General features: G+C 38.0%; 1 protein-coding gene across 2 annotated transcripts in view; it reads left to right on the top strand.

The window, feature by feature from the left end:
* MXRA5 (matrix remodeling associated 5) overlaps positions 1-23,197 on the top strand; it is a 41,030-nt gene extending 17,833 nt beyond the window's left edge. For both annotated transcript variants that reach the window (XM_069072839.1, XM_069072837.1), the window contains 3 exons: positions 1,101-6,245; positions 11,022-11,922; positions 19,334-23,197. In XM_069072839.1, coding sequence (XP_068928940.1) covers positions 1,101-6,245; positions 11,022-11,922; positions 19,334-21,242 — 7,955 coding nt within the window. In that variant the 3' untranslated portion in view covers positions 21,243-23,197. The remainder of the gene's footprint in view (positions 1-1,100; positions 6,246-11,021; positions 11,923-19,333) is intronic.
* The last annotated feature ends 1,729 nt before the right edge of the window (positions 23,198-24,926 follow it).

Consider the following 24,926-nt stretch of genomic DNA (forward strand, 5'->3'; position numbering starts at 1 on the left):
CCTATCACAGTGCTCCACACATATTAAGCATTTAATAAATGTTTGTTGAAATTATTGACAATAATTAATGGTCTGTAAGAGCAGTTGTAATTGCCTAACTGCCCTAATAAGTGTTTCCTTGTGACTGAGTCTTCAAAATATACATTCTTTAACTATAATACAGCAATAATAATCATTTCTCTTGAAGGTTATGTGATGGTTTCAGATCTCTCCTTGTCACCTGGGCCACTTATCTTTTAGACGCTTCACTACTCCTTAGCTTTTATTATTCAATTCTATAAAGTGAAAAGGAAAATAAGAAAATGTCTATTGTCAGTTTTGTGACTGTTCCATTTCAGGTTCAGTGAAGGCAGAGGCTACAAAATTATAGAAAATTTGTTTTGAATTATCCATAATTTTCAATGATTTGTTTTACTCTTCCATAAATAGCTTTTCATAGATTGACATCCTTTCTATAAATAGTCAAATTGGAAATTGTAAAGGAAGTCAAGGAATTTTACAGATGGAAGTGGTTTTAAATGTTGTCTAGTCCAATGCTATTTTGTAAGCTACTCTCATCTCTCAGTTCAGTTCTTGCCCTATCTTTTTAATCCTTCACTGGATCGATGATCTCATTAATGTAAGCTCCCATTTAGGTCTTCTCAGTGTATACAATTCTTATGCATGCCCTCTGTAACACTTCTTAATATATCACACATTTATTTTAAATTGTGTGTAGTCACCAAGATACAGATGATTCTAATACTGTCATACTTAGAGGCATTGTGGCATAGGGAGTAGTTAGCTGGGTAGTGGATAGTTAACTGGACTTGAAATTAGGTGATCATTATTCTGAACCCCACTTTAGACAATCATTAGCCATATACTCATAGGTAATTGCTTAGAGATACATTTCATTCAGCCTGTAAAATAGAGATATGAATATTTGTACTACCCGAATCACAGTGTTGTAATGCAGAAAGTGATTGGCAAAACTTAAATTAATATTTAAATGTGAATTATTATTCTTACTGGACTGGCTATGTGAATTACCATTCTTTGTGCATTAAATTGACTATCATTATTTAGTTCATTAAATGGATTCAATTGCTTAATTTTAGGGATTTTGAAATGTAAAAAGGACAAAGCATATGAAGGCGGCCAGCTGTGTTCCACGTGTTCCAGTCCCAAGCAGCTGAACAAGCAGGAGATTCACAATTTGAAAGACATTCTTTGTACTAAGCCAGTCATGCAGTCTCCTCTCAAACAGAACTTCAGTAGCAGCAGCAATGAGGAGGAGGCTGAAGAGGAGGAGGGGGAGGAGGACAGCTCGCTCGCTCTGGAAGAGGTTCAATTCTCTCCCTGGAACATCACTTTAAACATGACTGATGAGCATGGAAATACAGTGGACTTGGCTTGTGAAATCGTGAAGCCCACGGATGTTTCAAAACTTCAGCTGAACCAAAGTGATCCCCGGGAAATTGATATTAATGCTACCATTGCCTTGGAATTACAATGCCCAATGAACCGAGAAAAGTATGAGAAGCTCTGGAAGTTGATAGCTTACTATAGTGAGGTCCCAGTAACATTACAACGGGAGATCATGCTCAGCAAAGACCCCCAAATCTGTTACCAATACAGACAAGACACAAATGATGATGCCCTCTACTACACAGGAGTGAAAGCCCAGATTCTGGCTCAACCATCATGGGTGATGCAACCGTCTGTAGATATTCAACTGAATCGGCGCCAGAGTACGGCCAAAAAGGTACTGTTATCGTTGTATACACAGTTTTCACAAATAATCCCAATCAAAGACTTGAGGCAGCAAAGGAGCAAAACCTGGGTAATGATTGAACAGGGTGAGAAAGTGAAAACAGCTCAAACTGTGGTTGAAGGGTCTGTCTGCCAGTTGAGCTGCAATGTGAAAGCCTCTGAAAGCCCAGTTCTCCTATGGGTGCTTCCTGATGGCTCCATGTTGAAGGCTCCATTTAATGATCAAGACAGCAGATTTTCTGTCCTCAGCAGTGGTCAGCTCATCATAAAATCCGTGGGTCGTTCTGACTCTGGTTTGTACCAATGCATTGCTCAAGTGAGGGATGAGATGGACAGAATGATATACAGAGTTTCTGTCCAACCCTCTACCATCCAGCCAACCAAAAGGAACATAGTAACAATTGAAAAAAATCCTGAGGAACCAGTCATGTTGCCCTGTAATGCTCTAGCAATACCTGATGCTGAGCTTAGCTGGCTCTTGCCAAATAGACAGATATTGAATGGATTTTCTAACTCAACACATGCCTATATGTTAGAAAATGGAACTTTATTTATCCCTAGTGGTCAAAGCAGTGATAGTGGCTACTATAAATGTATAGCTATCAATCAACAAGGAGTGGACCATTTTATTGTTAAGGTGACAGTGAATAAGAAAGGAGGAAACAAGTCATCCAAAAGAGGCCAACTAAGAAAGCGCCTAGGTTCTAAGGCTACTTCCAAAATAAGAGACAACGTAATAGAGGATGAAGGGGGTTCAGGGATAGAAGAGACGGATTATTCTGCCAGGAGAATGCTTATTCCAAAAGACCAAGAAGAATCTAGTAAGTCCAAGAATGATGCTGGCTCTAGGACACAGAATAAAAAAAATAAAACAGGCAGGAGGAAAATGAAACATTGGAAAGATTTAGAAAGAGCCCCAGAGAGTAATGTTGCAGAAGGTCGGAGAGTGTTTGAATCCCGAAGAAGAATAAACATGGCAAACAAACAGATTAATCCACAGCACTGGGCAGACATTTTGGCCAAGGTACGTGGAAAAAATCTTCCCAAAAGTACAGCAGTGCCTCATACTGATTCTATTATGAAAACAACAGTGGCTTCATCTGTGAGACAGAAGGCTACACTTCCACCTCCTATTAGCAGCCCCTCCTTGAAACATGCTGTACAGGTAACATCTAATATGGAAGAGTCCTCAGCATCTGAATTTCTCTTTAATGAAGAAGAACTAGTTTCAGTCACAATTTCTTCAGCAAGTACTGAGCAGAGTGATTCCAGAACACTTCCTGCTGAACCAAAAATAACAAACACTCATGTGGAAGAATCAATGGCTTATGGGGCTCTGGGAACTCCTAAACCTCCATCTTTTGCAGAAACTCCCTCTACATGGACTGAACCCACAGCAACCTTTTTACCTTCTAAGTCAACTTATTCTGTACCACATCCGAATGCTTTTTCTGAGGACCCAACCAATGAGGAAATAACTGAAAGTGACCAACTTACAGTAGATAATATTGATTTCACAGCAGGTTCTGTATCAAATCAGGATGAACTGCCATTGGATACCATTATCTTGGCAGAGTCTGAGACTGTGACATACCTTTACCCAGGCTTAAAAACAGATCCCCAGCTTGATAAAGGTCATGGTGAAGACCACCCATCCATTCAATTCATTCCAATTCACTCAGCTGGAATCAATGATGTTGATGTTCCAAAGAATGGCTCAAATGGTTTAGATTCTCCAGCCTTGCCATTTGAAGAACTACTTTCTGGGGACCACAATATCCCAAAACATCCACATCCAAAGGTAAAATCCAAGAAAGCTCAAAGAATTGGCAATAGGGCAGACATTCATGACAATTCCTCAGTTCAGCAGTACACTGATAAGAAATATGAGACCACTCAAGAAGGAGAAAAATTGGAAAACGTGCCCATGAGCAACAGAATTTCTGAGAGGGCTAGACAAGATGCTGTGTCCACCACAGCAGTATCTGAACCCTCATATAATGTGATGAGTACTATTATTCCCCTTATGGATCCTGAGCAGATGACATCTATTACTACTGATGAAAAGCTTACCACAACAGCAGCCATTACAACTGCCTATACAAAAAATATTCCCACTAGTTCACTGATAACTCAACATCCCCGGAGAAGGCCTAATGGGAGAAAAAGACTAAGACCTCACAAACTTCATCGGAAAAAGCCAATTCTGCCAACTACTTTTGCTCCAGCAGAGACATCATTTAGTCCAAGAATTCTTGTAACTGAACCAAATATTGCAGACAAAGTAGATATTTCACTTGTTTCTGCTCCTTGGGTTGAAAACAAAACTACTCTTCCAAAAGAGTTAGAAAGGAAGAAAGATGTAGAGACAGTTACAAAGGGAGTATCACGTAGAAAATTTTCAAAGAGACCAAAATTAAATCAGGTCACAACTACCACAGTAGTCTCTTTTGATACTGCAACAGAAACAACCAATTATCCTACAAGTAAACTCACTATACCTATGACAACTGCTACACAAACCATAGACCTTCTTGCTACTGCTCCTCTGACAACTGAAGCCTCACATAAGAAAAGACCAAAAGAGTTCATGACTACAACTCCTTCTACCACAGAGATACATTTATCTCACCATCCATCACAAGAAACAACTTCATACATGTATAAGAATTTGTTTCGTGTGGATTCAGACAATGAAGAAATTGAAAGTGATTATGGAGTCACAGACAGCAATGACTTTGAAACCAGAACTGTGGCCCCCAGTGAATTATTCCCTGGTTTTGTGTCACCTTCTGATTCAGTTCACTCAGAGGTTACAAAATTTCAAAAAGAATCCCTTATTTTGGGGTCTTCAAGTACATCAAGCTGGGTGCCCACAAAGATAGTTCAAACCACACTTTCCCCAATAGTAGTACATCCAGGTGTTCCTGTAACTAGCTCTCAGGAAACTAGTGAAGATTCATCAGTTTTCAATGAATCACAGAGATCAGATATTCCTTCCAAATCTGTAACACTAACTGAAGTCCCTGACCCATCTCAACAGGAAGAAAATTATATCTCCTCTGTTCCCTCAAGCAGGACAAAAGAATATCCTTCAAGTCAAGTAGAAATCACTGCCCAAGAAAGTCCTCTTGGACAAGATCCTAAAACGACTGCATCAGCTGTTACCCATTCCATAATATCAGACAATCATGTTGTCACACCTAAGCCATCTAAGGAGGCGATATCCATTATTCCACCATCTCCATCTCCAGTGGAACAGACGCCATCTCCAATTGCCTTGGTACCTTTTACAGAATCTACCACAATGCCATCATTACATTTTTCAAGCACTTCTAGTAAACCCACCCAAATACCGATGGAGTCCAAAGAAAACATCATATTTAATCATGTAGGGGCCCCAGAAAGCAAAACATCTGAAATAGAAGATCAGAAAACAAAGTTAAATTTCAGTCCTAATGAATTTCCCACACCCAATTTTAACCAAAATAGAATTAATTTACCTTCCAAACAGGAGCAGTTCAAAGAAATACAGGGCAGTAGTTCCAATAATCGCTTACTCCAGGGTTCAGATCCTCCTTATCATCCAGGGAGGATGCCTGTCTTCCACCAGCGACCTGCCATAGTGCCTGAAAAGCATGAACTGCCAAGAGTGACCGTAAGGCCATCTCATGTAACAACACAAGGCTCATCTCGACATTTTATAACTTTGCAGCCACCTCTTTCCTTTACTAACAAGCCAGAGATAACATCATACCCTTCACAGTTTAGTTCAGAGAAAAGACTATCCGGAGTGACAACAATAACAACGACCACAATGACCATCCCATTGCCAAGGCCCAATCCAATCATTCCTAGTAGATCCAGTCATCCAGGGACCAACCAGTTTAATACCAACCCCAAAGTATTTGGAAATAATTACATCCCTGAACAAAAAGTCTCAGCTACAAAGATGCCAAGTCCCAGAATCCCCTACACAGCAAATGGAAGATTTCCTTTTCTGTTTAATAGGACTCCTACATTCACGCAAGTAGGCATCACTCCTAAACCACCAGCAACTATCCTGACTGCCTCAGTGAGTACAAGAGAGAAACAAATAACACCAGGTCCATACAGCCAGATTACAACACAAGGTACTATCCACAATGTCATAGGTGTTGCTGGAGCACCTTCAATATTCCATGGTCCTAGTACTAGATCACCACCTCTGATTAATTTAAAGAACCCTCCTCCGGTGTTTCCTACTCGAAGGACCATTCCTCATACAGCATCTACCATTCATTCCTATAGAAATATCCATCATAGTAATTCTAAAATCACATTTAGTGGCGGACCTCCTGCTCCAAGTTTTTGGGCACTTGGAGAGAAGCCCCACATCGTTACCAAGTCCCCTCACACCTTATCAATCATTGCTGAAACAGATGTTGTCCTTCCATGTGATGCAACTGGAGAGCCAAAGCCTTTTGTTACTTGGACAAAGGTTTCTACAGGTAAGATATTTTAATATTTCAATTAAACCCGTTCTAATGATGGATGAAGGCCGAGGGGAAACTGATTAAAAAGGATCCTGTAAGATAAAAATACCTAGATCTGCTCAGAAAAAGAAATGGTTAAGCTGGATTGGGGAGATCAGATAACACATTTTCTAGGCATCCCATGAGTCTGGAGACTCAGAAAGGATCTCACTGACAATTCATATGCTCTAAAAAGGAGAATAAATTTAGTGTAGCCATGGAAAAGATGTGGTTTGCAAAAATACTTTGAACAAATAATCACAAAATACTGGAACTATTGCAGATAGGATGTCCCCTCTTTCTACTTAGTGTTGTGAAATTTATTCTACTTAAGTCTTATCCCCATGCATCATTTCAACATGGTAATGATTCTTAATTCTCCAAGGATATGCCAGAAGTAAGACTCTTAGGATTAGAGTGGAAAGGGAGGTCATCTATTTCAATCTCTTCCTAATTTTATAGTCAAAGAAACTGAGGCTCGGGAGTCACACAGATAGTAAAAATCAGTCAAGACTTAAGCCCAAGACTGTTTACTCAAAAGCCAGGACTGTTATATTACATATCACACACACACACACACACACACACACACACACACACACAGACACACACATCAGGACTGTTGGCTCTAGCGAGGTGCTACTATTCTATAAGGATAAGTTCAGTAATAAGCAGTATTTCAGTTAAAAATCAGCCAAACTACATGTGGACACACTTGTCACTAGAAGGTAGGTCACCAAGTGATTAACTTTTTTTTTCAGCCATAGAAACTCATGAGAAATATCTACCTAGGTGTAGATTAATTAATCTGGATCAGTAGATAAGATACCTCATCAATGAAATATTTGTCCTTGAGAAAAGCACCCCATGACATGGAGAGCTGTCTTTATATTTCCTCATTGGCCATGTAAAGACAATGATTTTAAATTTAAATTTCATTTTTTAATTTCAGAACCTAAAAGTGTTTGCAGTGGATTTATTCAGTGATTATGACTACAAAAACTAAGAAATATTTTGTCACTGGGAGAATCTTACCCCTTTTGAAAGTGAGAAAAACCTCATCCATTCTATGAATCAAAGAAGTATTTAAGTGCTATGCACTGGGAATACATACATAATGAATGTAATTAATCCTACTTTCAAGGATTTTACATTCTGAGAGAGGAGATGACAAGTGGGTACATAATGATATATAAAGAATGAATATATATATATATATATATATATATATATATATATATATACACATACAAATTGGTAAAAAAACAAAGAAAAAGGTAATTGTGGAGGAAGAGCATTAGCAATTGAGGGGATAGGAGGATTCCTGTAAGTGGTGGTGCTTGAGCCAATCTTGAAGAAAGAGAGATTCTGTCAATCAGAGGCAAGTAGGAAGTGCCTAGTGTTCCTTGAGGAATAGCTAATGCAAAGGTATGGATACATAAGACATACTGTTCTATGTGAGGGACAGAGAGGTCCATTTGACTAGATCACAAAATCAGGGAAGGATGTAATTTTCAATGAGGCTGGAAAGATAGATTTGAAGCCATGTTGTGAAGCAAAGGAAACTGAGTATTTAGACAGGAGGAAAACCAGGATCAAGTAATGCAGAGAAGAGAGAGTTCCTTTGGGACAGAATGTCAACAGTGCCAAATGTAGTAGATAGATCAAGAAGAATGAAGACTAAAATAAGACCTCTAATTTGGAAATTGGGAGATCACTGACAATTTTGGAATGTGTAGTTTTAGTCAAATGGTGAGGTCAAAAGCCAGACTGCTTAGGCTCACTCAGTGAGTGGGGAGGTAGAGGCAACAAATGTAGATAGCCATCCCCCTCCCCTCAGGAATTTCGCTAACATGGGAGAAGATAGTTAGATTTTCATAGATTTAAGTGATCATAGCGTCTAGTGAAGTTTTTTGTTTTTAAGGAATGTTTGGAGGTGGTACCAAAGGAACAACTAGATAGAGGCAGGTTAAAAATTAGTGAAAAGGGAGAATGATTAAAGCCCCAATCTGCTATAGAAGACTGGAAAGTGATTATATCAAACGCACATGAAGAAACGTTGGCCTTGGCAAGGGAAAGGGCCAACTCATTATCAGATACTAGGGAAAGGTGGAGAGGATAGGAAATAATATGAGGTTTAGAGATGAAGAAGAGCATCAAAGAGGGAGCAGTATAGAATGGTATAATTTTGTCTGTAAAGTGAGATGGAGGTCTTCAGCTGAGAGAACAAGGAGAAAGGAGGGGAAGAAGGAGGGTTTAATGAGAGAAGGTTTGGGGAAAAAAATCTCATGGGGAGTGAATATGTGATTAATCCTTTCCTCAATTCAGCTGAATTATAGGGGCTAAGGCTTGACCATTTCATATTTTACATTGCATGAAAGAATTAGTTTTATTTTCATAGTCTCATTTTTGAGAATACAGATTAGCACAGTGAACAAGCAGAGACATTTCCTTTCCTTCATATGTGTATGTACATGCACATGTGTGTATATAATAAATGTGTGTATAATAAAAGGGTCATAGTGAAAAATTATTCAGTTATATACAAACATATATACATGTATGTTATCTACATACACATATAAAATAGAGTTGTTTCAGTTGTGTCTAACTCTTCATGACCCCATTTTGGCGTTTTCTTGGTAGAGATATTAGAGTAGGTTTTTTCCTTCTCCAGTTCATTTTACAGGTGAGGAGCTGAGGCAAAAAGGGTTAAGGGATTTGTCCAGGGTCTCCCAGTTAGTAGGTGCCAGAGTTCATATTTGAACCCCACTGAATCCATTATTAGATGAATTTATTTATTAAAATGTTCTTCCTTTTATTTGTCTTCTTCTAAGTTTCCCTTATTGGATTAGTTCTGCATACTGGAACAGTGAGGTTTCTGGTTACCCCATGGGCTTTGGAGTAATGGAGAACCTAATTATACGGCATTTTACTATAGGGCACCGATATGTGATTGAGTACCTTTAAACCAACACCATCATGCTCAACATGGATTTCTAGGGAGAATAATTTTTCACCATTACCCTTTCATCCCTATCATTAACATACACACTTGTGCATGTGCATATTCATATGAGTGAAGGGAAATCTCTCTACTGCTCCATTGTGCTAATCTGAAGTCTCAAAAATGAGAAAAGATGATATTTCTCATGGAGAGAGATGGTGGTAGCCATGCATCTTTAATATATCTGGGATTATACAGTGGTAAGTGGGTATTGCTCTGGAACTTATAGATCAACTGTGTAGAGCCAAATTTACTTTAAGGAAGTAGGATGCCATACTAGATAGCATTATGAACTTGGAAGAAGTGCAGGGTTCAAATTCTGTCTCTGACACTAGCTGTGTGATGATGGACAAGTGACTTAACTTTTCTGCATCTCAGGTATCTCTCTATGATTTACTTACTAAATTATAGATGACTTAAAAATCTATATCTATCATCGATAAAATAACAAGTTGTTTATGTAAAGATGCTGTGTGACTGTTGTCTGTGCAAAACACCGTTTTTTTTCATGAGTATCTTTGACTTGAGCCAAGGTATATCTCCTAATTAAAAGAGAAGAAAATAAATGCAAAGGCATAATAGAGGGTCCGGCAACAGGATATTCTCTCTTCTACATAAGATCATAGGTTGTGGAACTATCAGGAACCTTATAAATCAAGTCAAGCCAAGGGTGCACTATTAAATATTTGACAATCAGCTGTCCTAAAATGAAATATACTCATGACACACTTGTGAGTTTGATGGGTGTTAACATTTTCTCCATCACTTTCTTAAGTCTAAGCTAAGGGTCATAGCTACAACTTGCATGCCAAAATCCTACTACTTCTTATTTTTGTATGACCTACAAGCTAACAATGTATTTTTTTGTTTTTGCAATTTAAAGATAATGTTTTATTTTATTTTGAAAGGTAAAAATAAAAATTCTTAGCTTATAGATTGTACAAAAACAAGAGGCAGTTGGATTTGGCCCTCTCATCTTAAATTGTTTATCCCTGATCTTGACAATCAACGGAATAACAATTGCAGCCCTGATTATATATATATAGCATTTACCAATTTCTAAAGTATAAATGCCCACATTTGAAATTTAGAAATCAGAAATTTAACAGTTGGCTCTCAGGAGCCAATAAGGACTAACTCCACCCCTGAAAGCCCTCCCCTGTCCTATCCTCATTTTGCCTCATGAGATAGATAATGTGAACAGAATTTTCATCAGTTTGCAGATGACAAAAATTAAAGTCCTGGTAGGTGACTCATATAAGATAGTAAACATCCAGAGTAAGGGTGGGATTTGGCCTAAGATTTGCTGGTTTAAATCCAGTGCTCTAGATCTGGGGAGGCCACTTTTCTTCAACCCTCCTAAATTGAGAAGCAACAGAGTTTATTGAATTTAGATTCAAGGACTAACTACAACTAGCAAGACACAACTAGGTCTGCCACTTAGTTCCATTGCCACTACTAAGTGTTTTACACACTACATGATTGTGGGAAAATCAATGAAATTCTATGAGACTCAGTTTACTCCTTTATTAAAATGGGGCTAATAATTTTATTATTTATCTCAGGCATTTTTGTGAGTAAATTTCTTTGTAAATGTAAAACACTGAATAAATGTGTTATTACCGCAGGAAGAATTAGCTATATTGGGCAATAATAATTGGTACTTACTTTGATAGAATCCTTTTTGTACCTTGCTAATTTTCTTCTCTTCTTTTTCTTTTTCCTTTTTAAAATAACCCTCCCAGGAGCTCTTATGACACCCAACACAAGGATACAACGGTTTGAAGTATTGAAAAATGGTACCTTCATTATTAGGAATGTCCAGCTCCAAGATCGTGGTCAGTACATGTGCACTGCAAAGAACCTCCATGGTGTAGACAAAATGATTGTCACTTTATCGGTGACAGCTCAGCAGCCCCAAATATTAGCTTCCCACTATCAGGATGTCACAGTTTACCTTGGAGACACAATTGCAATGGAATGCCTGGCCAAAGGAACACCACCCCCACAAATTTCTTGGATTTTTCCAGATAGAAAAGTATGGAGGAGTGTATCAACTGCTGAGGCCAGAATTATGCTTCATGAGAACCGTACCCTAACCATTAAGGACGCTACCTTTTCAGACAGAGGAGTTTATAAGTGCATAGCAAGTAATGCTGCTGGGGCAGATAGCCTGGCTATCCGCCTACATGTTGCAGCTCTACCTCCCATCATTCACCAAGAGAGGCAGGAAAACATCTCACTGCCTCCTGGGCTCAGTATTCATATCCACTGTACTGCCAAAGCAGCTCCTCTCCCCAGCATCCGCTGGGTGATCTTTGATGGCACTCAAATCCGTCCTTCCCAATTCATCAATGGGAATTTGTTTGTCTTCCCAAATGGGACACTTTATATCCGCAACATCTCTCCCAAAGACAGTGGAAACTATGAATGTGTGGCAGCTAACATGGTTGGGTCAGCCAGGAGAACAGTTCATCTCAATATTCAGAAGACTTCTGCCAATGCCAAGATTACTGGGAGCTCCCCTCACAAGACAGATATTACTTATGGTGGCACGCTGCGCTTAAACTGCAGTGCTTCAGGCGATCCATGGCCAAGGATCCTCTGGCGACTGCCTTCCAAGCGGATGATTGATTCACTTTTCAGGTAAGTAGCAGATCCAATCTGTCACTTAATTCTGTGCAAATGACAGTGTAATTATCCCTCTTGTGGAAAATACACATAGTTCTATGGAGATTTTTCCTTCTAGATATTGGCAGTGCCCCTCTACAAGGGACATAATGGGGTTTATTGGCAGGTTGTGGCACAGTGGATAGAGCACTGGACCTGGAGTCAGAAAGAGGAGTTCAAATCTGTACTTAGACACTTATTAGCTATATGACCCTGAACAGGTCATTCATCTGCAAAACAAGGAGTATAATAACACCTTCTTCCCAGCATTGTTGTGAAGATAAAATAAGAATAATATTTACAAAGACCTTTGTAAACCTTAAAGCACTACATCTATGCTAGCTGTTACCCCTTTTTTGTATAATTACCCCTTAAAATAATTCTATGTACTGGAAAAAGATCACAGACCTTCTCAAAATTAAATCTCATTCACTGCCCTCTGCCCTAATATATGACATACATTTATGTCATATATATACTAAGATTTATTTATATGCTTATACTAAGATTATTTATACTAAGAATGCTGTTGGGGAAAATATTCTCTTTTAAAAATTTTTCTTCAGTATTTTAGTAGGCTGTTGACTCACTTTTCATGATTTTCTTGAATCATTCTCATTACTCTTCCCAATTTTTCCTCCACCTCTCTTACTTGATTTTCAAGATCTTTCTTGAGATCTTTCATGGCCTGTGATCAGTTCGTATTTTTCTTGGAAGCTTTTGATGCAGGAATTTTGACTTTGTTGTCTTCTTCTGGTTGCATACTTTGATTCTTTTTGTCCCTCAAAAAGGATTCTATGTCTTATTGTGCTTCCTTTGCTTGCTCATCTTACCAGCCAATTACTTGACTTTTGAGTTCTTTGCCACGGTAGAACTCTGCTTCCAGAGTGGAGAGAGAGCTGTGTCCCAAATTGCTGGGGTTTTTGCAGTTGTCAGAGATATGAGGAGAGCACCCTCTCTGCAGCTACCACACACTCTGACACACTGACATTCCTCACTCCAGGACCACCACCTAAGACTGTGACCCAGATCCAAACAAGTCAAACCAGAGCTATTACCCTTTGAATGGTTGCTTGGGCCCCATATGATCTGCAGGCCAGGAGCTCTGGAGGCAGCCACAGGGCAGCAGCTGCAGCTCCCTGCCACCTCTCCCCCTAGGGGGAGGGGCCAGACCAAGCTCTTCTGTCACCCATTTCTGAACAGAGTTACCTACTTAACCTTTTACTTTTTCTTTGGCGTTTATGGGTTGAGAAGTCTGGAAACCACCACAGCTGCTGGTGATTCATTCTCCTGAAGCCTGCTCCAGCCAGTATGTGCCACTGATCAGGACCACCCCAGGTCTGGGTCCATATGGCTCATGCAGGACTGTGCCTGGCTCCCAGCTCAGTGCCATAGATGCTTCCTGTTGGCTTGCCAGGCTGCCTTCAGTGGGAGATTTGACTCTCTCTGTTACTTTGTGGGTTCTGTAGCTCTATCATTTGTTTAGAATCATTTTTTACAGGTATTGGAGGTGGTTGGTGCAGGAGTTCAAGTAAGTTCCTGCTTTTACTCTGCCATCTTGGCTCCACCCCCTTATTTTTTTTTTAAGAATGATTGGAAATTTCTCCAAAAGTTTGTTTAACAATATTCCCTTTATCACTGAAATAGGAAATACACAAAATTCAATTTAAAATGAAATACCTCACAAGCATTATTCATATCAAACTTAGTAGAGGCTTTTTTATATTCACATAGATATTTCCACTAAATGGCAAGAAATAACCATGGAGGGGGTGGCTAGGTGGCACAGTGAATAGAGCACTGGCCCTGGAGTCAGGAGGACCTGAGTTCAAATTCAGCCTCAGAAACTTAACACAAAAACTAGCCTGTGACCTTGGGCTAGTCACTTAACCCCAACTGCCCTCCAAAAAAAAAAGCAAAAAAAGAAAGAAAGAAAAGAAGGAAGGAAGAAAGAAAGAAAGAAAGGAAGGAAGCAAGAAAGAAAGGAAGGAAGGAAGGAAGAAAGAAAACCATGGAATTCTGATGTATTTAGATAAAAATACACAGGATGTTAGAATATTCAAAAGTACAAAAAAAAAGCTTGGTTATACCCCCTGCTTTTTTCCCCAGAATGCCACAGATTAAAAGCATTTTCCTCTCTTTGCTAGTACAGGACCTTGAACATAGTAATGCAAGTGGTAAGCAAATGCTAATTGCATTAAATATATGCAGCCCCACTCTTACTCAATTCCCTTCCATGGAGAAGAATGGTTTATGTGAACAATTTTGTTGTATAATCTGGCTGGTACTAGGGTACCTCATTTTCCATAAAGAAGCCATATCCTGACACAACTTTTTAATATTTCTGAAATATTAGTATATATGAAATATCATTTTTAATCCCAGTCAATTTAGAATTTCAGCCTGCATTTCATATAAATCTACTCCACCCACCAAAAAATGTTCCTGTTGAATATATATTCTATTATTTGGTAGATTTTTAAAGGAGATAGCATCACGGTTATTCAGTTGGCTTTGGCACAATCAGTTGGCATTCCAACAGGAAAATGTGAGATCATGCAATTCACTTAAACATGTAACTGAACTCTTTTTTAAAAATTGTCTTTTAACATTCATATGCTTTCTCATGGTTATAAGTGTGTAATCTTTTCCAACTATAGTGGGTCTAAGGTGTATGATTTTTAGTGTGGTTGAATACATATTGATGATTAATAATATCCCTGTCTTATTATGCCTATTCATTATTTTATTTCATTTCATCATTACTGAACCAAATGACACTTTTAAAACATTTTCTAACCTAGAGCTTCTTTTCTTTGCCAAAGTGATAGTTTCTTTTTACAGTGATTTATTATAGATGTAGCATGAAATATCAACACAAGTAATTACTCAACTTGCACCAATATATGTTAAATAAGAATGAATGTCGCCAATAACATGCACATTGACTCTGGTATTAGACGTCCTGAGTTCAAATTCCATCTCTGACACACATGAATTCACTATACCTCTGAGATTCAAATTTCTTGTCTGTGTAACGAGGAGGTAAAGGTACATTCCAGTTCTAAAACTAAGATTCTATAACTTTTCATTCCCAATAGGATTCTTTGCCAATTGGTTTCAATTCACTTTTCCTTATGTGTATGTATGATTGTTTTATACAGTTGTAATTTCTATATGCTCAGATCTCCTAGTTCTATTTTTATTCACATTGGTTTTTTTTCCATATTAATTTGTATGCTTTATACCTATTGCCCTTAAATGCATTCTGGTATTCCAGCCCAATCTTTATTTAACAATTTATTTAATTATTCCTTTATTTTGAACATTTGATTTCTTTCCAGTTTTTTTTTGTTTGAATGTTTGTTTTTCATGATGATAAATGTTTCACCTATAAAAATCCTTGAACAGATAGAGTCTTTTGAAATGCTTTCATCATTAAAGTAATTGGAACAACAGTGGAATTAAGTCAAAGGACATGATTATTTTGGTAACCTTTGCTGTCTACTTCAAAATTCCATTCTAGTATGAGTCTCCTGGTTTGCAACATTACAAGCATTGTATGAGTGTATCTGTTTCTTCTTAACCTTGATAACCCTGGCTTTTAATGCTGTTAATTTTTTTGCCAATTTTATGGGTACGGGTAGTACTTCAAGTTTGTGTTAATTTCATTTATCTGTTAATTATTCACAGAAAGACATTCTGGTTGAACAAAGCCACTGAGTCAGTAATCCCTGGGTACAAGTTCTTTTTCTGAAACATACTGGCCCTGTGTCCCTAAATCTCTCAAATCTTCAGGCAACTAAGGCTGTAAACTGGAAACTTACTGACTGATCTTCATTGTTAGAAGATGTTTTTTTGAACCAAGAATTCCCTTAACTGATGAATTTCAGGTTTGGTCCTACTTTACCAGCAAATACATATGTGTTTGCATTTACATATGTATAAATACAAATATAAAACATAAACAGCTATGTTTAATTACAGACATAATTATTGAGGTTACAGTAAATTATTAGTGAGTTTGACCATTTCTCAAGTGGTTGTTAGTAATTTGTGTCCTTTGAAAATTATCTGTTGTTCTTCTTTGACCATTTATCTACTCAGGCCTGAGAGTTTCCTTTGTACGTTTTTACCAGCTCTTTACATTCTATTAAGTTTGATTTGTTGTATTTGCCATAAATATTTCTGCAGTATGTTTTTCTCCTTATTACTATATTACCTTTTTATACATTAAAAATTAATATAATTACCCATATTTATTTTTCTAATTATTCTGTTTATTTAAAAATTTTTCCCATAACAATTGAAATTAGACCATTTTCTTTCTCTTTTTATAATGCTTTATTTTTATGCTTGTTTATCATCTAATAGAAATTTCTAAGAAATATATTGTGAAATGTGTGTCCAAATTAATTTCCTTGAAAATTCCTAATTTTCCCAAATCTCGAAAGCAAGCACTGTTTATTTGGGGGGGGGTCATTTTATTCCTTGTGCCCAGCATAGTCCCTGGCATATAACATATGTTTGGTAAATATTCGTTCATTGATTAATTTCCCCACTAAACTATATCTTTATCTAACCAGTTTCATTGACATAATATTAATCAAGACAATTTATTTAAAGAAGATGAGTAAACAGTTGTTTCTATAGTCAATGCAAGTAGTTTGAATTCAATCCCAGGGAGAATTATGTTCTCATTTTAAAACAATGATTTAATAGAAAGAAAGGAAAAACAAACAAAAAAACTTTAGACATCAAGTTTGGGACTGGAACTACACCTATAATTCCAATCCAGACACCACAGAAGAAATTTCCTTAATAAAAGCATTTGTCGGGGCGGTCAGGTAGCACAGAGAGTAAGAGCACCGGCTCCAGTGTCAGGATTGACCTGGAGATCGAATCCCAGGCTCAGACACTTAGCACCCACCCAGAAACACCTGGCCTTGTAACCTTGAGCAAGTTACTTAACCCCAATTGTTTAGGGGCGACCAGGTGGCTCAGCGAGTAAGAGCACCAGCTCCAGTGTTGGGACGACCTGGAGATCGAATCCCGGGCTCAGACACTCAGCACCACACCCAGAAATAACTGGCTGTGTAACCCCGATTGCTTAAAAAATGTTCTGTGAAGTTTGGATTCACGTGTGGCCTCCATCCTGCAGGTTCCCACCTTTGCTATGGGGAATTTCCCATGTGTCAACTTCCTTTACCTATGTAGATAGACTTTTCCTCTGAAAATTTTAGTCTTAGAAAGTTTCTTGAGTTTCAAAAAGTTGCTTTCCTAAGGTCACATGGCCTGTAATTATTAGAGGCAGAACTTGAACCCTATTTAACTAGGCTGGTCTTTGGAGAACAGATTTGCCATATAATTACCTGCTATTCTGTATAATTAAAGGCTCTATAGCCTTGTAAGATGTTCAATATGGATTTTCCTGCAAAGTTCTCAGAACCTTCATGATGTGATGGAATACCAGAATGTATTTAGGAGTAATAAATATGAGGCATATAAATAAATATGGCAAAGTGTGATGAAATAAAACTGTGAATAAAAATAGAACTAGGAGATTCCAGTGTATAGAAATTACCACTGTATAAACAACCTCATACATTTATATAAGGAAAAGTGAAATGAAACGATGGGTAAAGAATTCTTATGGGAATGAAACATTACAGGATCTTAGTTTTAGAGATGGAATGAAACCTCACCCTCTCGTTACACAGACAAGAAATTTGAATCTCAGACATTTAGTGATTTGCCCAAGAATTCATGTATGTCAGAGGTAGAATTTGAGCTCAGGATTCCTGATTCCAGAGCTAGTGAACATGTTATTGGTTACATTCATTCTTTTTGAATGTAAACTGTTGCAAATTAAGTGTGATTACTTGTATTGATGTTTAATGGTACATCTATAATAAATCACGATAAAAAGAAACTATTACTTCTAAATTACCCTTTAACATTCATGTGCTTTCTCATGGTTATAAACGCGATTATATTTTCCAAATGTAGTAGGCCTAAGGTGTGTGATTTTTGGTGTAATTGAATATATATTGATTATTAATAATATCCATAACTTATTGTGCCTATTCAGTATTTTCAGTCCTCTGAATCAAGGACACTTTAAAGATATTTACTAAGCTAGAGCTAGAGGAGAGAAGACATTGGGGAACAAGAAAATATTTGAAGTGATGTCAAGCGATTGTAGGATTAGCATTATTCTGGTAGGTAGAGGGGAGCAATGAGTAGAAGTAACAATGAGCCAAATTTCTCATTAGTTACAGCTTTCCCAAAGTGTTAGTGGTGTTCTTTTCACTGTAATTTTCCATTTGGAAGCAGGGTGACCACTTTCCTAATAGAGTGTAAAACGGAACTGCCTATTCAGGTACCTAATGACTCCCTGAGGTCTCCTTCAACCATAAGATTTTGTTTTGGGAATTTTCTGCCTAGAATACAATAGATATTTAATAAATACTTGTTGATTGGTTGATTGATTTTTAATCTGGATACTTCTGACGTTAAATTTTCACTGAAAACTTTGCCTTAGATTTTGTAAAATGTTGAATGTCAAGAACAATTTAGAATTAGGCAGTTACATGTTGATATTTATAAGAATCATATTAACATACTAAATATTCTTCCAGTGATGATCATAGTGATGACATGAGTTTCATTGAAATCCATTTTGTAAATTTTACTTAGAGGAAATGTGGCACATGAACACCTTCTGACTTTCCAAGTTGAAGACAAAGTTTTAATGCCAGAGTTGAGGTTTTAGTTGGCAAGTGTCAGTCAGTTCTAGTTACGGTCACTTATGGAAGCTTCCTTTTGCCAGGTGCTGAGGAATCCTAATTTACCCATGAGATTCTGCACAGGAGTATTTTTGTATGATTAAAATTACATCTGCTGCATGCTGTTTTTAGTATTACAAGATATATCAGAAACACAGTCATCTTGAGTGAAAATAATGAAAAAATAATCTTTTCCTTTAGAAGTAAGAAAAATAAACTTCAATTTCCTTAAGGTTAATTTAGATTCAGTTGCTCCTTGACTGTGGCATTTCTTTTGATATTAATGCTCAAATGAGTCATGTGCCAAAGAAGCACTTGTACTAGCAAAGCTAATATCTCACTAAATCTCAAATTCTTGAACCAATGGTTGGGTCAGCTTAAGTTCAGAACATACCATGGAGGTCTCTTGTGCAGTAAATCATTTTAGCATTTGGACACAATTCCCTTAAGGCTACAAAATCCATTTGACATTTTCCAGTAGCAATTGATGCATGGCATCTATTTCTCTAGGAGCACATGTTTTCTTTTTGTTCTAGTGAACAGAAGTCAAGATGTATGATCAGGACACTTACATCTTCTTTCTTTTCTTTCCCATTTAGCTTTGATACCAGAATCAAGGTGTTTGGAAACGGCACTTTGGTAGTGCATTCTGTCACAGATAAAGATGCAGGGGACTATCTGTGTGTTGCTCGGAATAAAATCGGTGATGATTATGTTGTTCTGAAGGTGAATGTGATGATGAAGCCTGCTAAGATAGAACACAAAAAAGAGAATGACCACAAAGTCATCTATGGTGGGGACCTCAAGGTTGACTGTGTTGCTACTGGTCTTCCCAACCCTGAGATTTCCTGGAGCCTTCCTGATGGTAGTATGGTCAACACCTTTATGCAATCAGATGACGGTGGTGGAAGGACAAAGAGATATGTTGTTTTTAATAATGGAACACTCTACTTCAATGACGTGGGAATGAGAGAGGAAGGAGACTATACTTGCTTTGCTGAAAACCAGATTGGGAAAGATGAAATGAAAGTTCATGTCAAAGTGGTTGCTGAACCTGCAGCAATTCACAACAAAACCTACTCCATTATCCACGTTCCTTATGGGGATGTTGTTACAGTGGCCTGTGAAGCTAAGGGAGAACCTACTCCAAAGGTGACATGGCTTTCTCCAACCAATAGATTAATTCCAATCTCTTCTGATAAATACCAAGTGTTCCGGGATGGCACCCTTCTCATTCAAAAAGCACAGCGATCTGATAGTGGCAACTATACATGTGTGGTGAGGAACAGTGCTGGGGAGGACAGGAAAATTGTCTGGATCCATGTCAATGTCCAATCCCCCATAATCAATGGCCACCCTAATGCCATAACAACTGTTAGGGAAATAGCTGCAAGAGAGAGCCGAAAGCTCATTGACTGCAAAGCTGAAGGCATCCCAGCACCACGGGTCTTGTGGGCTTTTCCAGAGGGTGTAATCCTTCCAGCTCCCTACTATGGAAACCGCATCACTGTCCATCGCAATGGCACGTTGGATATTAGGAGCCTGAGAAAGACAGACTCAGTGCAACTGGTGTGTATTGGACGCAATGAGGGGGGAGAAGCCAAGCTGATCGTACAGCTCACTGTAATGGATCCCTTGGAAAAACCTGTTTTTCGGAACCCAGTCAGTGAAAAGATTACTGCCATGGCAGGTCATACTATCAACCTCAATTGCTCAGCGGAGGGGAGCCCTGAACCAAGCATTGTTTGGATTCTTCCAAATGGGACAGAATTACAGAGTGGGAAACACTCACAGAGATTTTACCACAAAAAAGACGGCATGTTGCACATCAGCAGTCTTTCTGCTGCGGATGCTGGAGCTTATCGTTGTGTGGCTAGGAACAGAGCCGGCTATACGGAGAGACTGGTGTCTTTGAAAGTTGGGCTGAAGCCAGAAATTAGCAATCAATACTCAAACCTGGTGAGCATCATCAACGGTGAGACCTTGCAACTTCACTGTGTCGCTCAAGGAAGTCAGCAAGCCCAAGTGTCTTGGACACTGCCCAGTGGCATGGTTTTAGAAGGCCCCCAAGTAGCTGGACGCTTCTCCCTTTTAGAGAATGGCTCACTGACTGTGCATGAGGCTTCTGTGTATGATAGAGGAACCTATCTGTGCAAGGTTGAGACAGAGTATGGCTCATCTGTTATGAGTGTTCCTGTCATTGTTATAGCATACCCTCCCCGAATCACTAGTGAGCCAACACCTGTCATTTACACTCGGCCAGGGAACACAGTGAAAATGAACTGCATGGCTATTGGGATTCCCAAAGCTGAAATAACGTGGGAGCTACCAGACAAATCACATCTGACAGCAGGAGCTCAGTCCCGCCTCTATGGGAATAAATTCCTTCACCCTCAGGGTTCATTAATCATCCAGCACTCCACACAAAGAGATGCGGGCTTTTACAAGTGCACTGCAAAAAACCTATTAGGCAGTGACTCTAAAACAACTTATATTCATGTGTTCTAACACAACTTTCTACATTGATGAATTCCCAAGGAACTGCAAAAACAGGCACAGAAAGTAAAGTATCATTTAGAAAAGAAGCTAGGGCTAAAAAATGTCATACTGTTAACAGAACATTGTCATGATGGATCTATGCCCTGTTGGTTTCATAGGATAACTTGGACACTGCCCCTTCTTGTCAAGGGAAGTAATGTAGACACTTTAATGGGGGACCAACACTTTTTGGGGATTTCCTTTCATGTTTACAGGATATATGTGGTTTCATGTGATATTTCATGGTACCCAAGACATCAGCTACATGTTACTGTCTAAAGCAAAGCTACCCCCAGTGGCTTGACAAGCACCTTAAGGATACCAAAGAAGTATTAACTATAAATGAACTGCAGTGATTGAAGAACAAAAGTGCTTTGTTACCACATTGAGGATGCATCTTTTAGTTACCTCCTTGCACATAATCAACTCTATCAAATGATTACTCACCTACCTGCTATTTTCTCTACCATTTCTTCAAAATCAAGATGCCTGATCATGGATTTAGAAAATGAATGATCTACTTCTAATAAAAGGTTTTCAAACATTAACCCTACAAATTATGTATGAAAGGACTATTTGAACCATTCTACAGGGGTGGAATTCAATCATCATATACTTTTATGTGTGTGTATGTTTTTTTTAACCTAGACTATGAGACTAAAAAGACATACAATGATCTCTGTCTCATTTTCATAAATTATTGGTCTTTACAAGACTCAGATATATGACTGCAGATATGGAAATTGATTTTCAGGTCCTGTCCAATCTCCCCCAATTTCACTACCCTATTATTTTGTTACTCACCTCTCCCTTTACCTGGCAGTGAGGACAGTGATGTTGGATTTCTCATAGCTAGGAGGGGTGTTTTGAGCTGCAGTATGAGAAGGGAGTAGGTTGGGACAGAGAGAAGGACAAGCTCTGACACTGTTGTAGACAAGAGTCACCTAAAAAGCTTCTGACTCTTCTCTGTGGTGTCAAAGATATGCACACCAGGACCTCTCTGCAGCCCACCCACCAGGTCACCAAGTTAGTTAACTAGAACCTAATATTAAATAGTCCTGGATAGTGGGTTGACAGTTATTTCCATGACTGCTCTAATGTGTTGATAGGGTCACTGTACTGTACATTTTATAATAAAGAAATATTTTCCAAACAAGTTGACAGTGATTTAAAAAAAAGATTTAGTGTGGTTGTTTTTATTTGGCTTTTAAAGAATTTCAAATAGATTTGAGCTTAAGCTTCTTCACCCATAAGATGCTTTGATAATTTTCAGAAGCATATTACTTGTATCTACCATGATCCCTTAATATTCTTCTCAATAGAAATTCTTACAGATAAAGAAACTAAGTCATACCAAGTGACTCCAAATAATGTGTTTGGAAAAGTGCCACAACAAGGGTATATAGCAAGTCAGGGATAGTAAGATCAGTGCCAATTGCATCTCATTTTGTCTCCAGTACTGCCCATCTAGAGAACAACTAAGGTGATTAAAGATGGGGGCAGGGAGGGGAAGCTAGGTAGTGTAGTGAATAGAAGACCAACCCTGGAGTCAGAAGGACTTCAGATCAAATCTGGCCTCAGACAATTAACACTTACTAGCTGTGTGACCTTGGGCAAGTCACTTAATCCTAATTGTCTTCCCCCTACAAAAAAAAAAGACAAACAAAAAAAAAAAAGATTTAGAGAAGCTTTCCCCTATAGAAAAAAAAGCATGAAAGAGGATTTTTCTTTGAAGAAAGGAAGGCTGGGGGTAGAATGACACAGCAATATTAATTCAGTTTAGAAAACAGCCATTGTCTCTTTTCATTAAGAATTAAAAAAGAAAGATTTAAACCAGACTTTCCAGGTTGTTCTGATATGTATTTTTGTTGAACTGAATGTATCTCCATTGGTATAACAAGCACATTAAAACTACCAAGAGACAAGCATGTATTGAGCCAGCTCATGAGAGCAGATGTTTCAATTTTCAGTGTATGCATTTACACCTCAGAATTCACCAAATGCTACAAATCAGAATTTGATTTATTTCATTCATTGTCTAGATTTAAGGAAGTGATGGAGAAAAAGTTAATAATGAAGATTAAACTTACAATGTATTGTGTGTACATCTTCTGCCCCCCACCCCCCCCCCCCCGTATAAGTAATGTCCATATTGAGGTTTCCATTTTAGGTTGTGTTAACAAAGTTTGTGAGATGGCAGATAGAGAAATATACTCTAGGAAGTAATCTCTTCTCCGTAAATAGAAATGTAAAGGCAATAAGTTGTGTGTGTCTGTGTGTCTGTGTCTGTGTGTAGGCAAGAGAGGAATATGAAGTCTAGTTCTAACACTGAAGAGAAGGAATTGACTGGAGTCACCCAGGCAGGTTCCAATTGATGACATACAAATCCAAATGACATGTAATAAACTGGCATGCAATCCAAAGCCAATGATAACATTTCTCTAAAAATTTTTGATAATGGGGCAGAAGGCATTTCTTTAGAGGAAGCTTAGGGTAATTCTACCTGGAAAGAATGATAAACCAGATGTCTTTTTCAGGTTGCTTGTAGCCTGTAAGTCTATGATTATGGGAAGAGAATAGTCATACCTAAAAACAATTCTTGCCTGGGACAATGACGTATATGTCTTCATAAATTTTCACTGCATATGGTTCTATAATCATTTCTTAACCAAAGATAGTTTCTTCCTAATGACTAGCTTCTGACATCTGGTGCATGTGCTTGTAAAGTTGTTTGCACATGCAAAAGGTCTTTGCTAGCAGTAAATTGGAAGTATTTGATTGCCCCCATGTTTTCAATGAAGAGAAACACATGCTCTTTAAATTTTAGTTCTCAGTTTCATATTCCACTCTTCTTCAGTGGATATACTAAGTCAGATGAGTGTATTCTTTTCCAGGCTACTGAACTGCACCTATTATCCTGCCTCTTTTGTATTTAACATTCACATCTGAAAATGAGAGTACTTTAATCATACTATTTTTATGGAAATTTATGCTTTTTAATTGCTCACTTTTTAAGGTACTTTCATATTATCAGAGTTATTGATACATAGTAGGTACTTAATACATGTTCATTGTTTGTGTCATTCAACCCTAACCCAAAACTTGTAAGGTAAGTAGGATGGATAATATTATCTAAGTTTCACTAATGAGAAGACAGAGGTCCAAGGGCTAGTTGAATTGAACATTCTACTCCTGTGGGAAGCAATTCCTGATACCTGTGTGGATAGAGTGATGGACTTGGAGAAAGAAAGCCATCAGTTCAAATTCTGCCTCAGTTATTTGCTAGATTTGTGACTTTGGGCAAGTCATTTAACTTCGTCTACCCTGAATTTCTTCATTTAGAGAATGGGAGTAATGATACTATGTACCTCCTTCACCAGGGTTGTGAGGATCAAAGGAGATTAGTATATGTAAAACACTTTGCAACTCTTCAAGCACTATGTAAAGGTTAGCTATTATTCTTATTGTATAATTTATCCATTTTAATGTCGTGATCTCTCAGTAGAATGTATGCTCCTTGAGGAAGGGACAATCAATTTTTTTTGTTAGAAATCTAGCACACAATGCTGTGTCTTGTACTTGGTAGACAGTTACTGAATTGGTTTTTTTTTTGGATTGGATAGCTGAAGGTCACAGATCAGACCAGTGATAGAG

The sequence above is a fragment of the Petaurus breviceps genome, unplaced genomic scaffold (assembly GCF_028583685.1).
Source record: "Petaurus breviceps papuanus isolate PSGF00001 unplaced genomic scaffold, PetGlider_PUasm1.0 90849, whole genome shotgun sequence".
NCBI classification, from domain to species: Eukaryota; Metazoa; Chordata; class Mammalia; order Diprotodontia; family Petauridae; genus Petaurus; species Petaurus breviceps.